Here is a 24,873-nt window from a genome sequence, read left to right as displayed (position 1 = left end):
AGTCTCAGAAACTGCAATGTCATTCAAATTTAGGAACTAACTTTTGGTTCTCAAGTCCCAAGCAGTTAGAAATTGACTGGAACGTCTATGCTTTAACTACAAGTAAAAGTACTGGATGTAATTACAATGTATGTATCTCTTCTTTCTTTTCATCAGACAACTCAGAGCATAATAGACCTAATCTCCCCAGAAAGCTATGTTCTTACTCTCTTACAATTGAAAATATTGCTAAAAATTACAGAGAAGTAATGAACGAAAGAAAAATAAAACTTCTCAGTCTTCTGTAAAATATGCATCCAGTCCTTCCAGTTCTATATCTGCATCTGTGTTTGAAGAAGTGAGAATGGAAGATGAATTTGTACTTTTCTGATTACTCAGTTTTTGCTGGGAGCTTTCTGGTTCACTTGTTTCTTTCTTCACTTCTCTACCACCACTTAGTAGCTTCTGACTCTCTGCAAAATATTGATTGGGATGATTCAAAGAAAACCCAATATCATCAACCTGTAGAGAGAGGGAAAGGAAAAGGAATTATTGTATGGTATTTGAAAAATTGAATTTTAGATCAGAAACTGATTCAGTAGCATTGGTCATTTAACTAGTATAGCTTTTATTTAAGAAAATGGGTGTGGGAGGTCACTTTGCAGATACTTGTCTGATTCAATAATATCATGCCAAAGATCCAACACTAACCTCCTTCACTTACATTTTAGGTATAAAACATTGTTTTAAAAGCCCTGGAAGATATTATTTTAACACTGTCTTGTATTGCTTCAGGAACGACAAATAAATGAAACAAGCCAAACAACATAAGTTTGGAAATGATATATGCTTTAACAACTTCACCTGGTGAACCCAAACTATTCTTTATAATCATTTTATTTCTAACTTTGAGGAGTGGGCTTCAGATTAGTCTATGATCAATGGGCCAAAGAGGAACAGCAATGAGGGCAAAGTTGTATGAAACCAAATTGGATTGGATCTAGGGATGTAATAGTGTAGTCGATTAAGTAATAAACTGATAAGCAAAAGCTTATAGATTAATGCTATAAAATACGCACATTTCCCGCCCCCAAACCAGTAAATTTTTTAGCAGGCTGGCCAGCAGCCCAGCCCGGCTCAATTCTGGCTCATGTCAGGTCCAGGACCTACCCCCCTCTGCGGATCTGCATTTAAAATGTATTAGGAGCAGGACAGGCAGGAGGCCTGACTCAATTCCGGTTCGCACTGGGTCCGGGAGCTCAGACCATCATCTCCCAGAAAGGGCTACTACCACCTTGCACTGCTGCCTCTTTATCAGAGGCAGCAGCACAGGGCAACAAGCAACTGATCCACAAGAAGAGCAGGTTTTTAAACTTGCTCCCTTCGCAGACTAGCTCCCACCTGGCACCCCATGCTGCTGCTGACCCTGCCCGCTGGGGACTACAGAATATAGTTGACTAACCTATAAGAATTCATGAGGTTACATGACTATTCAATTAACCGATATTTAACATCCCTAATTGGCTCTCAGTACAAAGGTGAAGCCATAGGTAAAACAATAGCTAATCTCTATCATTACTCTCTCACCAGCCCTTATTGATGTTGATCACAAACATGGTTTATATTCAACAAGGTAGCAGACTTAGGCAGAAGGCCAATGGTTCCACTAAGCTGCAAGAACATGTGTGATCTAGCTCCGTGGAATCCCAATGGGCCCTTGTACCAGCACAGACTTCTGATTAGTTGTGAAGAAGGAAGAGAAATTATTGCAGTGTGCATTCTATTTTTTTTAATTGTTTCTTAAACTCAGGCATGTGTTTTTATTCAACTACTATAATTATATATTTTTGGTTTGTTAAATAATTAACTGTTAGATAATTCTCTAATCATTTACACAATCTGAAATACAATTAAACAGTTTATCAAACATATTAAAACATTAAAAATAATCTTCCTCTGTGGGCCTTTCATACTCCTAAAAGCAAGACACTTTGCAGTATCCATTTCACAACCTCATTTATAACCCCAGTCCCACTCTGCAGGTGCTTACAAGCATCAAATATTTACAGAAAAAGCCAGGAAGTCTTTTAAAAGGAGCTCTTAGTCAAATTTTCTAGTGCATTCACCTCTTTACCCCACCATCATTTTCCCACAAGCCACAAGCAAGCCAGGGAGGAAAGTTTAAAAGGCATCAACTCTGGAATCTGGTGAACTAAGGTGGGAGGGCAAATTTCAAAGCTCAAGAATTCTCAGCTGTCAAGATCCTTCTTTTTTGTATCATATGAGAAAAAAAATACTTGGGACTTTATAGGTCAAATCCAACATTATACAGCTCAAAGCCAACGCAATCCTATAATATGTATGTAATGTGCTCTTTTTGCATGAAACTTTGCAGAATAAGAGCAGAGTCACATTCTGTGCTAGGTCCAAGTTTTGAAAGGATTTAAATTAGACTGTAGTATAATAATCTAGCCTTATTGTGAAAAAAAGAATGGATAACTATAGTAAGATCCTGCATAAAGAAAGAAGTCACAACTTCCTTGCTAAATACATGAATAAAACCAGTCTTAGCAAGTGTAACAACCTAAATATGTAGAAGCAACTGGGACTCCAATATGACAATCAGGTTGAAACTCTTAGAAACATTTAGGGGACATAGTCCTAATTTGGAGGACTGATTAATTTCTGCTGTTTCTTCTGGCTATTTCCCCATTCTTTAAGATTCATCTCTGTACAGTAAAACTCCAGTGGTCCGGCACCATCTGGAACCCTGAAGTGCTGGACAATTGGAGCTGCTTTGCCCCCGGCTTCCCCGATTCAGCCGCTGGTCAGTTTCAGCAGCAGCTGACTTGGGGAAGTCTGGGGCAGAACAGCTGGGGTGCTGCTGGGTTGGTCCCGCAGCGCCATGGGGCACATCCCCCCCCACTCCACTCCAGACTCCTCATAGCCCCCCCCCTTCCAATAGTCCGGCATATTTGATAATTCAGCTCCCCCTGGGTCCTAGAGGTGCCGGATTATGAGGGTGAGTCTTAGCCAACCTACACCAGCAGAGTCTGAAGAGAGAACTATGGAGCTGACATACTGAAGGCCACTCAACTCAAATCTCTTTATTAGCCTTCTATTTTATCCTTACAATCTCATTTTGTTTTTCTGGTTAGTAATTCCTTTTTCTCCTCTTTCAAAAATTAGAACCATCTATGAAATATCTGCTTGTATTAAAAAAAGCTGGCAGATGAGATATATAGACTAAGATTTTCAAAGATGAGTTGAGTATTTACTAACACAACTATCATTAAATTCAACTGAATCATGTAGTCTGCTTTCAAAATTTTAAGTGTAGCCTCCACAAGTACTGCTAGGCCTTTCTAGAGCTTCATTAGTTACAGTTTGGATAACTCAGCTTTAAGAACATTCTGCACTTATACTCTATTACTTTTTACTGCTTTTTCTCAATCTATTTTCTCCAAAATAAATGTCCACGAGGATTTGTCTGTGTGATAATACAGTGTTCTGATGTCACAAAAATTCAACTGACAAATTAATGGTTTGTTTGATCTACAAATAAAAAGAACCAAGAACACACATTTATATTTCCTTGATTTGTGTTTAGTCAGACTGTTTGTGTTGTTAACCAACTAGTAATAAACTGAAATTGAATTTCTTCAGCAAGTTTATTAGTTTCATTTATAGATGCAATTAAATTAGCATGTAAGGAAAAATAAAACCGTACATGATGTACTGTAAAGAAAAGTTGAATTTATAATCTATATTGATCCACAGTAAAGGGAATTTTACTTTAAACAAATAGGTGATATAAACATTTCCTTGGATTCAACGTATTTTCCTCTCATTGACCTTCATACAAACATTGGTCTCCTATTTCTACTGTAGCAAATGTGGCTTTGAAAGGAAGTGAGGCAACACATCAGCCTCAGTTGCACCGCTGGGATCCTTAAGTTTTAATCAAGCAGTTTCCAATGACAGATGACAACGAGGCAGCTGGTATTACAAAAAAAGCCATATGGAACAATTATGGTGCTGCAGCAAATGGTATCAATTAGCAGTGTTTCATTTTCAAAAACTTCCACTTAAATGAGATTTAATCACAAAGGACAATCATAAGAAAATGTACATTCTCCACTCTCCTTGCTTTAAAATAATGAAGAGGACAGGGACATTCATATTCCAAAAAACGTAGGGAACACAGGTGGTTAATAAAATTAGAAATGTAATAATGTTAAAACATCAATATTTGGGAAGTTACAACAAAGTTGACAGTTTCCTCTATAATTATCATAAAAGATGTTTTTGCTTACATTTTTAACTTCATGTACTCTAACTACACAGATCTAAAATGTTCTCTTTTAAAAAGGTAAACAGTTACTGTCACAAGATTTAAGTTAGCTATTTTTCAAAATTTTGTTTTAAAAATCATGTACAAATAGTAAATTTTTAAAGGAACTCAAGAATAATGTTTTTCAAAAAAAGACATGCTAAATTAAAAAATAAACTGGTGTTGTGCCAATTGCTGAAGTATCATTTGTGAAAATTATATATGTATTTGTAATAATTAAATTAAATCAACTGAAGATGTGTTAGCCAGTTAATTATTTATCTACATGCTTAAAATTGGGGCTTAAAATATGTTCATTTAGACTGCTCTTGAATTTAGGTATGCAATCTGATTTCAAAGCAACAGACATTTTTATACAATTGTGACAGGCTGCCTAAAAGTTTATCAATAATATAGCTGATATCAATGTAATTCTTTAAAATTATTGCCACTTGACCACATGCAGCTGAGACCTCTAATTTCCCCTTTCTTTTCCCCATTTATCAGCCACTTCCTTGTTCTATGTTCCTTCCACCTGAATGGAAGGCCACCTGGTTAATTCCTCTTCCCTGCTCTTTTTTGGTACCCTTCTTTCCTAGTGAGTGGATACAGTCTCTTTAATACCTAATGGATATTCTAATCCATTATAGACATTACAAAGGAAAAAGTAAAGGTGTAATAATATCTGTAACGAAAATGGCATTCAAAAAATGGAATGAATCTGCCGACTAATACGGACATATATAGACATGCAATAATTTGTCTTAGCCCACAAAATAATTTAACAGACCTAAGGTGACAGACAGCCAATACAGCCATTACAGTACTTAACTCCCTGGTAAACTTTCTATATTATAGGTGCAGATACCAAGATAAAGTTAGGGATCTCTTTTTTAAAAGGCCATCAAATACAAAAAATCTCAAGTCCAGCTATCCTAAACTGTACGAGTTATTCAAAGAATAACAAAGTGATTTTTTTTTAAGAAAAGTGTCAGATGTTTGAAATATAAGCCAGATTATCTTCCTCAGGACCCGTGGTAATATACAATTTACAGAGACATTTACAAGCCTGTTTTCTAGACTTCTGTTGTATTAACTTTTTCCTTTCCATGCTGTGCTGTCTTGTCTTGGACTAACAAACACCCATTTAGATGGTTATTGATCAGTGACATGTCAGATCTAAATCATGTCCTAACACTAAAAACATATACCACTATAGGATTATGAAGTATCAGTATTGTCTATCAGTGTTTAGAATTTTATACAATTAATCATTAAATTCCCTTTTCATAGGCTATTAAGGAAGGAAATATATTTCAAAGTATCAACTTGGGGAATAGCCGATTCAATACTCATTAAGCCATTCTTTTAGCAGTGCGATACAAATTTAATCAATTAATTTCACAAAACAGAATTGTCTAAGTAACAAAAATTTAAGATACCCATATGGGTTTCATATCCCCAGGAGACTAGAACATTAAACCAATGTAACTACAGAAATCAGTTTCTTTTCCGATGACTAAAAGAGCAGTAAATCTGGTGACTTCAGACATAGAACAATAAAACACGCACATCTGTCAGCCTTCATAGTGGGGAAGTATAATCCAGAGTCTTCTTAATGTCAACAAGTATAGAGGACACGGGATACACAGGGATTTTCTGAGTATGGTTTCACCATCTAGGTTCAAAGTGTCATAACAGGTCTCTACTGAAAGCTTTTGTGTCACACTGATCATCACAACTATTGCAAAATGTATGTACAGATAATATTTAAGAAATTCTGTATATAATATTAGGGATGTGATCCTTAACCGATGAGCCTGGGCTCACTGGTTAATCTTCAGTTACATGCAGGACACCCCTCCTCCCATGCTGCTGTTTATATAACAGAGGCAGAAGCCAAAGGTCCAAAGAAACTGGTCATCAATACTGATATTGGACCCCATGGATGAGAAACATATCTGGACTCCTATGTGAGTTTCGGGGAAGCCTCATGTTTGAGGGAGGTTTCATGCTGTGTATCATCACGATCACTACTCCAGGATATGATTCTCCAGTCAGTTATCACGTGTATAACTGCTAAAAGGCAGAAAATCTTCAGAACTGCTTACAGAATTTTACATTTCTGTTTTGGGCACAAAGCTATTTCTCAGTTCCTCAGGATTCTACGCAAAGAATAAGTCAAGATTGGCTGCTGAGTAAGATATGCTTAGAGCCAAGTGAATGCAGATGAGATTAGCTGGTCATTCAGTGCATCACACCATATAAAAAATGAGTTCAACAAGAAATGCTAGCACTAAATCTGGACCAAGATATTCATATGCCAATTTGCCACAATTGTCATTGGGAAGCTAAGAATGAGTTGTGCTGGGTATCTACACAAGACTCACTAGCCCATACGCTAAGCCAGAGACAGAGAGATATACTAATACTTAGTAAATCAAACATTATTTTCTTTCATCTCCCTTCAGAAATAAAGATGACCTTTGATGGTACCTTTGCTGCTGGCATTTTTGTGAGAGATGTAACTGGTCCTGCAACTTTTACACTGAAAACCATCTCTCTGAAGGCTTGTAATAATGGTTCAGAGTCCTCTGCAACAGATGAAAATGTCCTCAGATAAGAGCAGACATCTTTTCCTCTTGAACAAAGCTTTGACATGAAATTTGTGAATATCTATGTAGAAGTTATAAGTCCAGGAAGTTTACTTTCATATTCTGAAGTTTTTGAAAGATACTGCAGTAATGATGGATTTCAATATTTACACTTGGACTACAGATCTCCATATGGATTTGAGATCTAAAATGGGCTGCATACAATTGCTTCTCTTTGTACCATAAAGACTTTTGTAGTCTTTCCAAAACATCTGTCTTGCCACATAATGTGTTTTAGCGCTCCAATGTGTAGGAGATGGACCACCCTTCATCATCAAATGGTACAAAGATGTTGATGTATTCTAGTTTAACTCAGGGAAAGGAATAAACTTATCCCTGGGACAACATGTGAAAGATAGTGAAACATGTATTTTCTGAGGTGGTTGATTTCTCTCTGAAACATGTGTGGCTGAGGGAAGGGAGATTTCCCCATACTTTCATAGATTCTAATTTTCACTCTGATCACCTTTAGGAGCCGGATTGTTTTCTAAAGGACTCCAGGCTTGGTCTTCAAACACTCAGGAAGGACAACAAAGGTCCCCTTGAAATATAATGCAGGACAATGTAGCACTTTAAAGACTAACAAGATGGTTTATTAGATGATGAGCTTTCGTGGGCCAGACCCACTTCCTCAGATCAAATAGTGGAAGAAAGTAGTCACAACCATATATACCAAAGGATACAATTAAAAAAAATGAACAAATATGAAAAGGACAAATCACATTGCAGAACAGAAGGGGGATGCGGGGGGGTGGGAAGGGGGAGGAAGGAAGGTAAGTGTCTGTGAATTGCTGATATTAAAGGTAGGGAGAGTGGGAACATCCTGGATGAGAACATCCCACTCTCCCTACCTTTAATATCAGCAATTCACAGACACTTACCTTCCTTCCTCCCCCTTCCCACCCCCCCCGCATCCCCCTTCTGTTCTGCAATGTGATTTGTCCTTTTCATATTTGTTCATTTTTTTTAATTGTATCCTTTGGTATATATGGTTGTGACTACTTTCTTCCACTATTTGATCTGAGGAAGTGGGTCTGGCCCACGAAAGCTCATCATCTAATAAACCATCTTGTTAGTCTTTAAAGTGCTACATTGTCCTGCATTTTGCTTCAACTACCCCAGACTAACACGGCTACATTTCTATCATCCTTGAAATATAGAATCTGTACTCTGAAGTAGCAATAGCTTAAAAGGTTCTCATCAGAAGGAGGAAGGGATTTATTCCCTTGTCCAAAGTGTGAGTGACTGCTATGCCTCTGAGATTACCAACAATATTTACAAGGATATTAGATGTTAAACACCAATTCCTGTTTAAGTGGAGTGATAATTGCCCTAGTACCAGGCTTTGGAATTTTTGAATGTGCAGTAAATCAGTCAGGTGAAGCATCTTCAAGTTTAAAGTAGATTTTATGTCTGAGTATGTTGGCTTGTTTGTTTTGTTGTTTTCCTTCAAATTGAACATACATCTACACAAGGCTGCAATCTCTCTACAGAGGCAGCTGTACACAAGTTAACCTGAGAGATCGTGTTATTCTCTTCCACTGTGTATTTGTGGGAATATTTCCTCAGCTGCTCTTTACTAAGGAATAAGTTTAACCTTAACAGAGTGGAAGAAGCTTAACCTTAGCAATCTTAATGAACACCCAAGCCCTTAAGTACTACAGGGTGGACCTTCTTAGTCTGGCACCCTCGGGACCTGACCAATCCTGGATGAGGGATTTTGCCGGACCAGGAAAGGTAATTTCTGAGCCTCTCCTATCACTGACCTTCCCAGACATGGCCTTATTGCCAGCTTCCCAGATGGCTTCCCCTGCTTCTCTGCACACAAGGCTCCTGGCCACACCGCCGCTGCATGCACAGCCCCACTGATGGGCTCCAACCTCGGTCACGAGCCCCACTGTCTCCCAGTCTCACTGGGCAATTCTGCAGGTGGCAGCGGGGCTACCGGGCTCTTTACTGCAGCCCCAGACAACAGCCCCACCACCAGGCAGCCCCATGGTCAGGCTCCCGGTCCTGTGGGGCAGCTGCACTGCCTCCTAGTCCCACTGGGCATCTGCGCCGCTGAGCTCCAACCCCACTGCCTCCTGTCCCCCCGTGCCCATCCACCCTGCAGTGTTGCCACTGGGCAGTAGCCCTACTGCTGGGCTCCCGCTGGCACAGAGCAGCACAGCTACTGGGCTCTAGCCCCGCTGCAGGGTGCTCAGCAACCAGCCCTCCACCAGGACTCTCTGATCCTGGGACACCCATGATCCTGCTAGACCAGGGATGTTGTCGGACCAGAGAGTCCCAGTTAAGAGAGGTTCTACCTGTAGTAGATCTTGATAGGCAATTCCCATTCCACCTTAATTACACCTTCAAACTTGGAAAGAAGAATTACTTTCCTTCAACCTTCCAGGGTGCAATTCTGTATGTGTTCCATTGTCTAAAACCATAAGAACCTCAAATTAGATTATTAGTAATTCTGGAAATCTTAGTTGCGAGTCTGAAGTATTTCACTTTTCAACAGATGACCTGCAGGGGAGATTCTCTCACAAAAGATTTTAATTCTTTGTGCTGCCCCTTGGACAATATCCTTCATTACACCCTGTGTCAAACCCCAGAAAAAAGGAGAGTAGGACCCAATGCAGACTCAATTTGAACTACTGATCCAGAATTGAAGGGATCTGTATTCTAATTAGTATAATTAATATTCGTTCCTTACGGTTTGCAATCCACTCAGTCTCTATTACATTGCCACATAACTTCAAAGAAACTAAGTATCGGTTGAACCTCCCAAATTTGGGACTCTTTGGTCCGGCAACATCCGTGATCCAGAAGAAAGGACCAAAGGTGTTGCTCATCAACAGAGCCCTGGAAGTGAGGAGCATGAGAGACAGCTGGGTGTCCCACAGGTGTTGGGAAGCCCCAGCTGGGATGGCAGGGGCTGGACCTATGGTGGGTGGAGAATCCAACCTTAGGGAGCCCCAGGCTGAGGAGCCTCTGCAGTGGCTGAGAGGAATCCCCAGCCCCAGTCGGGAATCCAAGCAGCAGCTGAGCTGGCAGTGGGTGCAGGGAATCCCCAGCCAGAAACTCTGATGGAAGCAGGGCCATCAGCAGCCAGGGGGGATCCCCGGTGGGAGCAAGACCAGCGGCAGCTGTGGGGGATCCCCAGTGGAAGCAGAACCGGTGGTGGGAAAAGGACTGGTGGCAGCTGGAGGGAATCCCAGCCCAAAGAAGCTGACCCTGGGAACCCCGGCATGGGGCCAGCAGTGGGGAGGGAAGCCCAGGCTTCAGGGATGCTCACAGCCCAGAGAGGAGCCTTGACTGGCAAACTCTGTGGATTGGGACAACTCAGGTCCAGAGGGAGGTCCAAACTATAGTCACATATTGTTTTAAGTTATCATATGACGCCAGTGACCATGAATTGAGTCACTGTTATTGTATTATCTCCTGGTAAATACACATGCAACTCAGGTCACCAGTGTACAGTTATCTCAGCATCAACACAATGTACCTAACAGAAAAGTGAAACAAAGACTCACAACTGTTTTTAATTGAGAAAATATACTTAATATTTTAATTACATCTTTATCCTAGAGAGGGTGGATGGGCACTATCCTAGGACTCATGAGACCTGGGTTCATGACCCTGTTCTGACCTCTCTACATCTCAGTTTCCCCATATGTAAAATGGAACATAATAGTATGACCCTACCTCATAATACAAATATATTAAAAGACTTTGGAGGGGCTATGGTAATATGGCATATATATGTATTGTTGCTTTATAAGCACAGAAGATAGATCGTTCCACCACTTTAAAATATATTTTTCATATTCTTTATATAATAAACTTTATAGTAATTACTAAAAAGTATAGGAGCTTAGCTAACAAAGAGAAAATGCTCTCATAGCGAATGTCTTCAATTTGTCTTAAATAAAAAACTAACCATACATTAAAAAAATTTAAAAAGCCATCAAGCTCAGAAGTTTTTAAATTATTAGTCACCAGAAATTAAAGATACCATGTTTATGCATGATGAAATATGCTTAAAAAAAACTAAAAAAGTTTTAAATGAGTTTTCAGTGACCGGTACAGTTTTTATTGCATCCACGAAGAGTTCCATTAGGCCTCTTTCTTTAAAAAAAGAACTCAAAACTTTAATCCTTAGGACGGGGGGAGGGGGGGGGGAGGAAAAAGCAGCAGCCCACCAGAGTTAGTCACCTATGGGCCATTGCCACTATGTTTACCTGCACTTTTGCTGGTATCAGATAAACACAACTCTCATTAGTTGCAGATCACTGTTCATGGCCAACGTGAGGGAGGGAAGAAGCGTGGACCAAGATGCTGCTTACCACTGCTCACATTGGCCACGAATGGCAATTGAAAGCCAATAAGAGCTGCGATCATCCAATACCTGCAAAAGCACAGGTAAACACAGTGGTGGAGGCCTACCAGGGACTAACTCTGTGGACCGGATCCAACCCACGAGCTGGAACTTGCCCACCCCTGCCTTATGATAAATCTTCAAAAATACTCACTTCTAAGAAACAAGCTTTTTGTTTTGCTACATCTTATCACTCTTTTCTAGTTTTATATACTGTATCTGTATTACAGAAGTGATAAGTGTGTATATAAAATATTTGATCTAAAAACCATGCTAAAATACACAGAAAAAGGCTTATGCTAATTAACTCATAAACTTTAACAAACTATGACAACCAATGATGAATGAGATAACTGGAGAGAGCCTCTGGAGTTTCATGCATGATTTCCATGGCCCTTTCTAGAGACAAAGGCACCCTGTTGATTGCACAATAAAAACTGAATATGTACTTACATCATGTGTCAACTGGAAGTATTTCTGACAGGCCAGCTGGTAATGCATACCTTTCACTAACTCCAAAATCTGGAGAAAAATAGAGTAATTAGAAGTAGCATTCATTCAGAACTGAAGAATTCAACACTTACATTTTATCATTAACCTTTATAAGATACCCTACAGACAGACAGACATATAATGCAAGAAAGTATGCTGCACTTGACACCCTTGTCACCTATCTTTGTACTGTCACAATTCTGGCTGAGTTCCATTGTACCCTGTTTGCTTAAATATACATTGGTTCCATTAAAAATTTTTAAAAACTACAGATAGAACGATGCTCTAATTATTTCAGTACTTTAAGAGCAGGAACAAGGTGAAAATAATTTCTTGTATAACATTTCTGGCAGTTATCAGAATATCATATTATAACATCTCTTATATAATTACAGCTATAGATCTAGTATTCAAGTGGCGGAAGCATGAATCAATCAAGTACAGGCAGTCCCCGGGTTACGTACAAGATAGGGACTGTAGGTGTGTTCTTAAGTTGAATCTGTATGTAAGTCGGAACTGGCGTCAGCCGCTGCTGAAACTGATCAGTTTCAACCGCGGCTGAATCTGGACGCCAGTTCCGACTTACATACAGATTCAACTTAAGAAACCCAGGCGTCCCCAAGTCAGCTGCTGCTGAAACTGATCAGCGGCTGATTCCAGGAAGCCTGGGGCAGAGCAACTCTGCCTCGGGCTTCCTGTAGTCAGCCGCTGGTCAGTTTCATCAGCGGCTGACTTGGGGACGCCTGGGGCAGAGCAGCTGGGGTGCTGCTGGGTTGCAACCCAGCAGCACCCCAGCTGCTCTGCCCCAGGCGTCCTGATTCAGCCGCTGCTGAAACTGACCAGCAGCGGCTGAATCAGGACTCCTGGGGCAGAGCAGCTGGGGTGCTGCCGGGTTGGTCCAGAGCGGCGCTGCGGGACCAACCTGGCAGCCCCCAGCTGCTCTACTCCAGGGGTAGGCAAGAAAAGCCTGGTCTGCTGGGGGGGGGACTAGCTGCACCGCCTCCCAGCAGACCAGGGAGACGGGGGTGGCGGGACGCCCAACTCCTCCACGGCTTTGCTCCGTCTCCCTGGTCTGCTGACCTGGGAGATGCGGAGCAAAGCCGCAGCGCACGCGGGCAGCGGGACAGTCCAGGTGCACCACGCTGTCCCACTGCTGGCGTGCTCCGAGGCTTTGCTCCCCATCTCCCTGGTCTGCTGGTCAGACCAGGGAGACGGGGAGCAAAGCCGCGGAGCACGCCCTCAGCGGGACAGCCCGGGCGCGCTTGAGCTGTCCCCCTGCAGGCGTTCTCCAAGGCTTTGCTCCCCGTCTCCCTGGTCTGCAGGGAGACGGGGAGCAAAGCCTTGGAGCACGCCCACAGTGGGACAGCCCAGGCACGCCTGGGCTGTCCCGCGCGCCTGGGCTACCCGAGCCCCTCCGCGGCTTTGCTCCGCGTCTTCCTGGTCTGCAGACCAGGGAGACGCGGAGCAGCTTTCCTCGCCCCAGAGTACACGGGCGGCGGGACCGCAAGGTCCCGCAGTCCGTGTCCTTCGGGGGAAGAAAAGCCCCGTTCGTAACTGCGGATCCGACATAAGTCGGATCCGCGTAAGTCGGGGACTGCCTGTATACTTTTTATATTTCTATTTTCCACATTCTCATTTCATGTAGACACAACATAAATACTGCTGTTTCTGTGCTCCATCAAGAAAATTTTATGTAAACTCTCTAGAAAAATATCTGTAAGAGGGGAAAGCTTTTACTTTCAATCACATTTGTCCCTTTTTGAAATCAAGTTATTTCTAGTAAAGCTCAGCAGAATATGAGTGAAGAATCTGTTTTGAACACCTATTAAGAGCATCATCCTATCTTTAGTAAATACAATTTTCTTCCCAGTCCTACCTCATGAAATCTCTTCTGTGCTGCATTCTTATCTGCAGAATGTAATATCAGTTGAAATTTTTAAAGCTGCCTAACCATCTCCCTCCCTTAAATAGTCAAAATGTATACTCTCTGCGCTTATCAACCGGAGAAAGTTGCTGGAATTAAGAGATAACCTTAGCAGAGCAAAAAATAATTTCTGAAAAAATGTTAATTTTTTTAAAAGGCTGTCTATGCTATTGCAGTAAATTCAGGCTTAAATTCCTGCTGCCCTCATTACTAGATGCTGCATTATAGTTATTGACTGATGTACAAATAAATTACATTTGCAGAATAGATCAAATCACTACACATTGCCAAGAAAGTATATAACTGCATTGTTTCTCTGTTGCAGGCCAATTGATTAAATTTCTAAGCCTCCTGTCACTTTCTTTTAAATCCTATGTAAAAACACCAAGGACCACGTCAGCTAACCAACAGGGCCTGAAAACAGACTACATATCCTTCCTATCCACTTTTTGAATTAGTCTTCCAAAAAAAAAAAAAAAAAAAAAAAAAAAGAACATTGACTGAAACTGTTTAAATTTAGTTTATCTTATTTTGTATTACTACTTCTATAACATGAAAGTAAAGAATATCATACAGAAATACAATTCTGGAGGTGGTTAACTCAAACCATAATATTGGCGTCCAAATCCCGTTTTAAAATTAAAAACGGGATCCAAAAATTCTGCTGTACCTCTGACCTTGAAATGTAAGGGACTCAAAAGTATCCATGGTCCATTAAGTATTAGTCATTAAATGTAACAACGAACATAACACACTCTGCCTAAAACCCGTATAGGCTTTGTTTAATTAAGTTGAGAGGGTCTTTGTATGTTCAAAACACAAAATCCCAATCTGTGCTCTAGAAGCTGACTTGGGATATTTAGATGAGCAAATGTCCCCTTAATGACAACCACGGATGGAAAAGCATAAAAATGGATATTTTTAGTGGGGATTTTCAAAAAGTAAATATTTGTATTAATAATCATGTACTTTTCTTATATACTGCTTTTCATCCTTAGTACTCAAAATCTTTAAGAAAGGTGAGCAGTATCATTTTCTTCATTTTACAGATGGGGAAACTGGAACACAGCAGAAAAGTGACCTGCCAGTAAGGTCACACAGCTAGTCAGCCAGTGCCAGACTCTGGAACTGAAGGTGAGTTTCTACATATCAGTCCAGTGATTCATCCACTAGCTTACACTGCCTCTGACTCTTGGGTGAAATGTGCTGAGAGTTGTCAAAACTTAAGAATTGGAACTAAGTCATTGCAGGTGTTGTTTATGCTAGATATAGATGGAGCACTTTACCAGCTCCTAAAGAACGAGTTGACGAGAGTATCTCCCAGCATAGAAATCTAGATAAAGAAATAGCAAGTAATGCTGAAAGTTTAGCATTTTTTACATTTCAAAATATTTAGCTATTATTCAAGTGTTATTCCTTAAATATAATTTTATATATTTGTATTTATATATAATTACTCTACAATACGTGGGCTAGTCATTATTTTAACTTTTTATTATGTATATATTTCGCTCATAATTTTGCTAGACATATAAATAAATTCATTTATTTTATTTTTTTCCCCTTTATAATTTTCCATTATGCTTTTTCATCTCTAATGAAGTAATTCTAATTGGTTCATCTCAGAAACAGTACTGAACACCTTAGAGGAACTTGAGAAGCTAATATTTTGCCTCAAATTTATTATACAAGAAAAATAAAGGCTTGTTTACATTTCCTCAGAAATAAAACAACCTACCATCTCTTAATGGTCATCTGCATGATGGTCTCTGACAATAAAAGACAAATCTCTGATCTAACCACAAAACAAGCTTTTTCCCCCATGAGACATCTACCGGAGACATGCACATATGAAAACGTAAATGCTAATAGTCCCTTCACATTTCAGTTCTGCTATTCCACTGCTTAATTTGTAAGCATCCTATCCTAGTTGGTTACTCGGGTTGAGAAGAAGAGTAATAAATCTGGGCAAACAGAAAATGTGGGTACAAATCCCAGTTTCCTGGGAACGTGGAAAACCTTTTAAAAAGGTTTCAGTCTGATCACTATAAGACGACAATGTGTCAGAGAATTCTGCTCGACTAGCTCGTCATCTTTACAATAGAATGAGTTTGGTTTAAGTCTTCACTTACAGATTGCAAGCTTATCAAAGGGCTGCTGCACTGCTAATAGTATTGTAAAATTGCTTTGAGGAAAAGGGGTGAGCAATGATCAAGTGTAGTCTTTAGTTACTGGAACACACAATACTTTTCGTGATCTTTTACCAAACTGCTACCAACTTCTTCAACTCAACAACAGTTGCAGATTTGGAGGAAGGGGCAATTGACACAAGCACAGCAGCTCATAGGCTTGAAAACCACTGTGACAGTATACAGTATTATGCTCACCATTTATATAAGACTATGACCTATTTGGTATGAAGTATGCCTTGTGAGGTCTCATTTGAAACTCAATCTGCTGGGAAAATGCATATATTAATGCTGTATGTAAAGTTATACATTTCGACTCCATTACATTGTTGTAACACATTCCAGAGTTCAAAAGGCAGGTCCAGACCAGTTTCAGACACACAGTCTCACAGGCAACCCATCCATGGGTTAAAGAGCTATCACAGGCTTAAGCAGCCATTCTCTAGCAATGGGAAGGTATAAACAAGAAATATATATTTCATCACAGAGCTGAGTCAAATCTCACATTCACAATAGACTGTGTGTCACCATGGCCCAACAAAGAAGTTTCTAACACAAGGTGAAATAAAAAGAGGGGGGAAGAAAACACTTGACTTTGCTTTTCCTCCTCCCATCTCTCTTTTAATAGTATCAATGACTCTAAAGAACTGGTACCAGGCTGAAAGGAGATCCAGACTGTGAAAATTTGAGTTGTGAGACAAAACCTTTTCTTTTAAGCTCATTTAGTTTATGAATTTAACTATTAGCTAGCATATTATTTTTATTTTGTAACCAATCCTGACTCTTTTGTATTATCATTTGTATCACTTAAAATCTACCTTTATATAGTTAATACTGTTTTATCTTAAATAATGTGTTTGAATTAATGTGGCAGGAAACTCCATTTGGGATAATGGGACTGGTGTGTATATCATCTTATTTTGAGGATATAATCGATTTTCTATAATCTTGCATTGTTCAGTAGTGTGCTGGACAGCACAAGACACACGTTTCTGGGGGAACACTTGTATTAGTTATTTGTAGGTATCATCCTGTATGTACTTCATCAGTGACTGATCAGAGCGCTCATACATGTACCTGGGAATGAATTTGCATGCTGCAGGTTGTATGGATGTTATACTAGAAAACCAGTATTGTAACTCAAGTTACAGAGTTAAGGGGACACTGCTGGTCAACAGTCCAGACTGTACTCTGGGTAATGTCACAGTGGAAAATTTCAGTCACCAACTGATTAGCAGTAAAATGTCCAGATTTGTTTTCTGTAGTACTCTGGACAAGGACAGGACAACATTTCAAGAGCTTTCCATGACAGCTATGAAATCTGATTATGGCACAGAATAACATTTATGCTTTTAGAACAGCCTCTTTTCGTGGCATGCTTTGTATTTCCTGTTATGGCACCAATATCAGCTGGAAATAGTTCCCCAAAAATACTCTCACTATCATGGCACTCTATCTACCAGGTTTCACACATAAGCTTGACTCTTGAGTTTACCACAGCTGAAGCTACCTTTTTGATTATCTTGAGTAAAAGGCACTCCAGGATAGAGAATACAGGGGACACACACCTGTTCAATGACCCAGATTGTGCCCTGGGTAATGTTACAACCACTGCCAGTTCTAACTGTTTTAGTGTATCACTTGGGACAAACAAGGAAGAACCAATGTTTGCATGGCCTCTTTACCCATTCTTGAATACATTCAACATGGATACTGCACAAAGGAAGGAGAGGAGCCATTTGGAGAAAACTAGCTAATTCATGCCAACCCAGACTCAGCCTCTAGTGAGTCCAAAAAATAGAGCTTCTTTCTAAGAAGAACTTACCCATCCTCACACATTCTGCCTTAATCTTTCTCCTCCCTCTGGGCTAGGGTCAATATAGAAAGAAATCTTCCTACCCTCTCAAAATTCTTTCAATCCACTCAGTCATTATGATATATAACCATAGATATTTTCCTGTGTGTTAGCTAGGAATTGGATCTTGGAGGAGAGGGTCAAAGCACTTTGCTAATGGTTCCTACAGGAACTTTTCCAGCATCCACAAAATATCCTTGGTATCCTGACAACCACTCCTTTTTCCGCCCCAAAGTGTTTCTTTTTGCTCTGAACATTAACAAAGTACTTCATAGACCAGACTGTTATCAATTAGGTGCAGGGGAGTTTCTCTATAAAGAAATGTGAAAGTTAAAACATTACAACAAAAGCTATTGTGTGCCAAATACACAACACCAAGTGACGTCTGACTGGAAAGAAGCCTCATTTATGTAAAAATAAATGGGAAATACAAAAATGGGCATTAAAACACCGTATTTAGTAGACTGAGAACAAATTTGACTTTGAATCATACGGCTCCCTTTTAAGTACCAGTACCTTCTTTCACAGACATCTGCAACTGTTTTCTGATTTTGCATTAGTTACTATCTAGAAGACTTACCTAGCATTGCTCAGGTTCTTAGTGAAATTAATCTTTGGTTTTTAGAAAATAAAATAAAAATGTACATGCTTCATTTAAATCATTGCTCTGATGCGGGTGGGAATAAGGGGTTCAGTATGCAGGCTGCCCCAGGGAAAGAGACAATTCCAGCCCTCTCTCACTGCAGCACCTTGGCCCAGGTGAGAAGCATATCTCCATGGCCAGTGCAGCTCCAATGGACATAGCTGGAGGATGGGGGCATGGCCAGGTTCATCTGCCCCCTGCGCTCCCCAAGCACAGTGGGAAATTCACCTAAGTGTGCACTTTTCCCTCACCCCCTGACAAAGGGAAACAGCAAGCAATGTCCCTCTATGAATCAAGGGAAGGGGGGAGGAAGCTTCAGCCCTCCCCAAAATGGGTACCTGAGGGATGGGAGGATTGGGATTGGGGAAATCCTGGATGATGGGGGCGTCCCCAGCTAGCCTCTTTCACCTGCCTGGTGATTCTCTTTTATGTAAGATTTTATGAGACGCAATCCCATTCTAGGCACAACCAAACCCTTACCTTGCTTTAAGTTATGATAAGAGGAAGCTGAATACCTAATTTGGTGGCTCTAACTCTTGCTGTTTAGGAGAAGTTCTTGAACAAAAAGACTGACAGACCCCTCAAATATATAGTAGATAGATGACATTACAATTATGTTTGTCAGTGGTATCCAACCACCTGCTCTCTAGATCTTTGGCTTATATACTTAAGATGTTGCACCTTGGGCTCAGCAATTACGAATAATTACTTTCACTTACTCAAGATCAGTTTAATTTTTTTCTTAAATTGCTGCAGTTACCTCTATTCTTAAAAACACAAGTCTTTCTACTCTGGATTTAACCAAATATGACACAATTTCTAACCTTCATTTTATTTCAAAGGTGACTGAAGATGTGATTAAGGTGCAGCTTCTGGAACATACTTGAACACGTTATTATTTGTTCCAGTTTCAGGTCAGTTTCTAAATATCTCAGCACAACTCAACCTGCTCTGTTAGGACTTTACTATGACCTTTGGTTACTTGCTGATATGGGGCATGTATCTTTCTCTTGCTTTTTGATATTTAATTTTGTATTGTATACTCAACACCTTGATTTTTTGAAAGCTCCATTTTTATACAATATATATATTGTACTACCCTCTCTATCTGCATTAAACACTGTGTTCTCAAAATGTTCAGGTGCAGTCTATGAAATCATTCTTTCAGTTTTGCCTCAGTTGTTGCCCCTATTATATTCCTCATTTACTCTTTCTTATAGGGGCAACAATATTTGTTCTCATGATTTTCAGCAGCATCACAAATGTTAGCAGCTTCCTCAAAACTCACCATCACCAGAACAGTGAAAATCTACTGCCAAGCAACAAGACTGCTTCTATTCAAACTAACAGTAAGATTTTTAAAAGGGCAATAATCCATGAAGTAGAGCCCTGCAAATCTGCAGATATCCCCTTTATATCACAGGTATCTGCATCTGTGGACTTGGATGCAGATATTCGCAGCTCATTTTTGTGGATATAGATGCAGAAGCATATAAAAATTTTTATAATCTAGAATACTGCAAATTTTCATATATCCACTTAATATCTGCAGGTATGAGCAACCACAGATGTCAATGCACATATCTGCAGATCATTTTTGCGCATACAGGTATGGATATAAATTTGTATCCATGGAGGGCTTTACCCTAAAGCACCTGCTCAATCAAAGTACCTTCAAAAATAGCTACATAGAGGTTGCACTACAAACAACCCTTCCTTTTCACTTTTATTCCATAAACCCTTTAGCATAAATCTTAATTTTTAGGGTGCCAGTGAAGAACTCATTAAATAGCTAACAGATCAGTAACTCCACTACTGTGGCAATATGTTAATATATTTGTTTCAACAGGTATTCCTATGGCACCTGAGAGAGAGAGAGAGAGAGAGAGAGAGAGAGAGAGAGAGAGAGAGTGTGTGTGTGTGTGTGTGTGTGTGTGTAAATAATCATGAGCAAAACCCACTTCATCAGATGAGTCAGAATGGAATTAACAGAATCCAACTTATATATATAAATAGTGGCAAAAAGCATTGACCTGTCAACTTTAGGGCCCATGTTAGTGAAGCTAATTAATGGGCTGGGTGTGTCCCATTCATAACTTCTGATGTGGAAATGTGAATGTTAAAGGCAGGAGAAATTGGCATTGTAGTGCATCAGCTAGTTAATGTTGCTATTCAAGCCTCAGGTAACACTGTCAAATTTGCAAATGAATTCCAGCTCTACAGTTTCTATTTGTTTCAGCAACCCCTGGATAAACTTTTAAATGAAAATTTATTTTCTATTTTTAAACTATGAAATACAAAAATTTATATGGTAGTGTTTTTTCCCCAGTTTCTGCAGTTCACTTTTAATAGTCTACTGTGTGAGCAACTTTAGTTCTGCCATTTCCTTTGTCACAGTAATTAAGTTTGCAACCTTCTAGGTTTTTTTTTTTGTACTATTTCTAATTTAATGTTTTTATGCTTGGAAATTAGAAGTATATGAAATGAGATGTTTTGCAAACTCTGTTTTCAGCTCTTTCTGGGAGAGAGACTTTCTATTAGTTCACTGGCTTCTCTTGATTTGACAGTTGTTCAGATTTAAATGACAGTAGTCAGATTCCCTAGTTTCCAGCAGCTTTGCTGGACCCCCCCAGCAGACCAGGGGGACAGGAGCAAAGCCGCGGAGCACGCCCGCAGCGGGACAGCCCGGGCGCACTTGGGCTGTCCTTCTACGGGGGTGCTCTGCGGCTTTGCTCTCCGTCTCCCTGGTCTGCAGGGAGACGGGGAGCAAAGCCTTGGAGCACGCCCACTGCGGGCGTGCTTCGTGGCTTTGCTCCTGTCCCCCTGGTCTGCTGGGGGGGGGGGTCCAGCAAAGCTGCTGGACCCCCCCAGAAGACCAGGGACACCCGAGCAAAGCTTTTATCAATAGATTTTATCAATAAAAAGTATTTACAGTTCTTAGATTTAGTATGCTCAATAGTGGCTTCAAAATCTTCAGTGGTTCTTAACTAATCTCCCAAGGAATCCAAATAAATTACAGTTTCTAACATGATTCAGAGGTAGCCCTGCGGAGCGGCAGCCAGTGAGTTGGCTCTGGATGTGTGTAACTGTGTAAAACCACTGAAATTTTCAGTGGTTACAAGGGTACCCAATTACTCACTTTTAAACATCCCTATCTAGGATTCATTTTGATCTTTAGAAAGTATAATCAGAGAAGTAAATCTTACTAAGTATTATGTCACTTGTTTTATTGTTATTATAAGTATATCATGGAAATGCGTAACCATGTCAACTCACCTAGTTAAGGACTATCTGACTTGCATCAATCAGTATGAAAACAAGGGATGTTATAGTGTTACACACGATTAAACAATAAGCCTGGGCTTATACGTTAATCATACTGACTACATACACCCTCCTTATACTGCCTCTGTATCAGAGACAGTGAGGGAGGTGAAAGGTGGTACATGCGGAAAGCCAGCCCCACGCACATGCTGGCTCCCACAGAGCCATCTCCACCCCCATCTCCCTACTGCCTCTGATAGTCAGCAGCGTGGAGGGTAAGGGGGGTAAGTGGGAGCTGGTACACTCAGAGAGCCAGTTTTGAAGCTAGCTCTCCATGCATACCGACCCCCACTCAGCTGACTGTTCCCCCACCTCTGATACCGAGGCAAAAGGGGGCAGTGGAAAAGGAGATGGTGCACCCACCTTCTCCCCACCCTCCAGAATGTAAACATGTATTCTCTAGAAATTTAAGTGACTATCCAACAAGTAAAAGCTTAGCAGAAAGTCAGCAAGTTCCTCGACTAGTTGCTCGCCCCTACCCTCCTTGCTGCTGGTTCCTGACTCACACCCAGTACCAGACACTGCGACTCTGGTTTTTGAATGTATTAAGAACCTTCCGGCTCTTAATAAAATTTAAAAGACAGAGAAAGCGGGGTTAGCTCCTGGACCTGGCAGCTAACCACGCTGTGGCTCCCCTGTTTATCGACTAATCAACTAGTCAATGGATATTCCATCAACTAGTCAATTAGTTGATTAAACTATATTTAACATCCCTAGTATCTGCTGAAAATTTCATTTACACAAATAAATGCATTTTAACATCCCCATTTAAGATTCACCATCCCTAAAACCTTCTTCAGTTCCAAGAGGATGTAGATCATTAGTCCAGTGAATTTACCAACATATTTGCCTTAATTCTATTGCCCAAAAGTACAGTAGCCTTAGTAATTAAGAACATATATGAACCGCAATCCAGAAAGCATAATGATTTCAACAATACTTAGAGGAAAAACTTCTCTTAAAAGGTAGATAGTATTATTGTGTTGCATCTGTGTAAATGTGAACTAATAACATACAGACGTTTTGAGATAAGTGTCCAAGAGGCAGGCTACGAGAAAATGGGAATAATTCTAGTTTTCTGCATTACCCACAAGACTATTCCTCTACCTCAAGATAGCCAAAGCCCAAATCAAGTATTCTTTTGTTTTTCTCCTCACACACTCAGGGGTTTCCCCGCCCCCAAGAAAGCTCTCTGATTTAATAGAAATTTTAAGATGCCCACAATCCAAAGCCATTTATTCACCATCAAATTCATTTCTGCCTCCAGACTGGACTGATATCTTCAGCAAGACACATCCAGACAGGCTTTTACCTTCACATAAACTTGAACCTTGACATTTTTTTCTGATGAAACATCTGGCATTTTGGCAATCAGGAATGATCACAAACTTTTTGCGTGAACATTTTATAACAGTAGTCTCTATACTTTTTATGTAATTCCCTTCTTACTCCCGTCCCGTCCACAACCCATTTCACAGGGGCTACAGTTGGAAGCCTGAGTTGGGGCCCCAGGAAGGGTCAGGCTGCAGCTGAGATCATGACCAGGAATGGAGCCATAATTGGGGATGGGAGCCAAGTCTGGTCCCAATGCCATAGTAGGGCCAGGAACTGTGGCTGGGACTCAGCTGGGAGCATGTTTGGGACAAGGAGCAGAGTCTTGGCCTGGAGCCAGGACCACAACTGTGGGTGGATCCAAAGCAGAACTGGGGGCAAAATGTCTACACAACATTAAGTCAGGTGTCCATTTAGCCACAATACTTCCTAAGGTCATACTTTGAACATTTTAAAACATTATTAAAATGCTCCTCTAATGAGATAGCAATGGCCTGATCTATCGGAAAGATGAACTGAATATAAGTCAAATAACAAGTACTTGGAGTAAATGTCAGGGTTAATTCCAAATGTTTCAGCATTGAGGGCTAAGGGAATTCCAGCACAAACATTCAGACGATTTGACTATCAATTTGAGCAAAATTAGAATCCGAGATGGTACTGTGAGTACACTGTCCAGATGCAGACAATAAGGCAAGTACGCTGAGGCCAATCACATCTGACAGGGTTTGAGTTCAGCCTTTTGAGCTGAACTACATATGTACAGATGGACTTGTGCCTTAAAAGCCAAACGCAATTTTGGGTAGTTGTGACTGGATGAATCCTGAGATCTGCATGAGTGTGTGAACAGACTGGAATTTTGACTATCAGGAACGTTCTGGCTTGGGTAATGTTCAACAGAGCCCCTACATTCTAGCATCTGCACCAGGCAAAGGATAGACTTGTATGCATTAGTGAGTAGTTCTAAATCCTTAAGGTTAACTGATTTAGATGAACACTGGATATAACCTGAGTTTTGACTACCCAGTCATACAGGAACAAGTGTACATTCACTCCCAATCTCTTGAAGAATATACTACGACCATACATTTTGTGAACATCAGAGAAACTGCAGATAAGCCAAATGGAAACCCATGAACCAGCAATGCAAGTGTTTCACTACAAATCTGAGGAACTCTCTGTGCTCTTAGTATATCAGCACATGGAAGTAATCATCCCTTAAACTGAGGATGGCATACCAGTCTCATGGATTCAGAGAAGAAATAATGGATGCCAGGTGATCATGAGAAACTTTTATCTTTCTGAGAGAGTTGTTGAGCCTACAGGTCTGACCTTCCTTGGATTTTGGAATTAGGAAAAAAAACCCTCTCAAATTCTACAGAACCTCTGCTCAGCTCACATCTGAAGGAGAGATTGAATATACTGTACCGGACAAGAAGCTTTTCATGAGCAGAGTCCTTGAAAACAGACAAAGACAGAGGGAGAGAGGAAGGAAGGGACAGAAATAAATTGAGGGGTGCATTCCACTTCTATATTGCTCAACATCCAAAACTCCATGGTGAGATAGGACCAAGCACTGAATAAATGGGAAAGGCAGCTTGCAAATAAATTAAAAATTAGTCTGGCATTCTGGGAACTAGTACAATATCCTCGAGCGTTCTAACAAATGCCTGCTTAGAACCACTGAAATGTCAAGGTGGGGTAGGCATTGAAGCAGAGGTAGACGGAAATGGCATAAAGGACAATCTAAGAATTATTAGTTCCTAGACAGCTGTAGATGCA

At 40.4% G+C, this 24,873-nt stretch overlaps 1 protein-coding gene across 4 annotated transcripts in view; it reads right to left on the bottom strand.

Moving 5' to 3' along the window:
* Positions 1-252: 252 nt before the first annotated feature.
* PRIM2 (DNA primase subunit 2) overlaps positions 253-24,873 on the bottom strand; it is a 219,443-nt gene continuing 194,822 nt past the window's right edge. For all 4 annotated transcript variants that reach the window (XM_075923673.2, XM_075923677.2, XM_075923676.2 and 1 more), the window contains 2 exons: positions 11,786-11,854; positions 253-501 (listed from right to left, as the gene is read on the bottom strand). In XM_075923673.2, the coding sequence (XP_075779788.1) occupies positions 274-501; positions 11,786-11,854 (297 nt within the window). In that variant the 3' untranslated portion in view covers positions 253-273. The remainder of the gene's footprint in view (positions 502-11,785; positions 11,855-24,873) is intronic.

Source organism: Pelodiscus sinensis, chromosome 3 (assembly GCF_052426305.1).
Source record: "Pelodiscus sinensis isolate ZL-2025 chromosome 3, ASM5242630v1, whole genome shotgun sequence".
Taxonomy (NCBI): Eukaryota; Metazoa; Chordata; order Testudines; family Trionychidae; genus Pelodiscus; species Pelodiscus sinensis.
The sequence above is the reverse complement of the archived record's forward strand: the minus strand, read 5'-3'. Positions and strand labels throughout refer to the sequence as shown.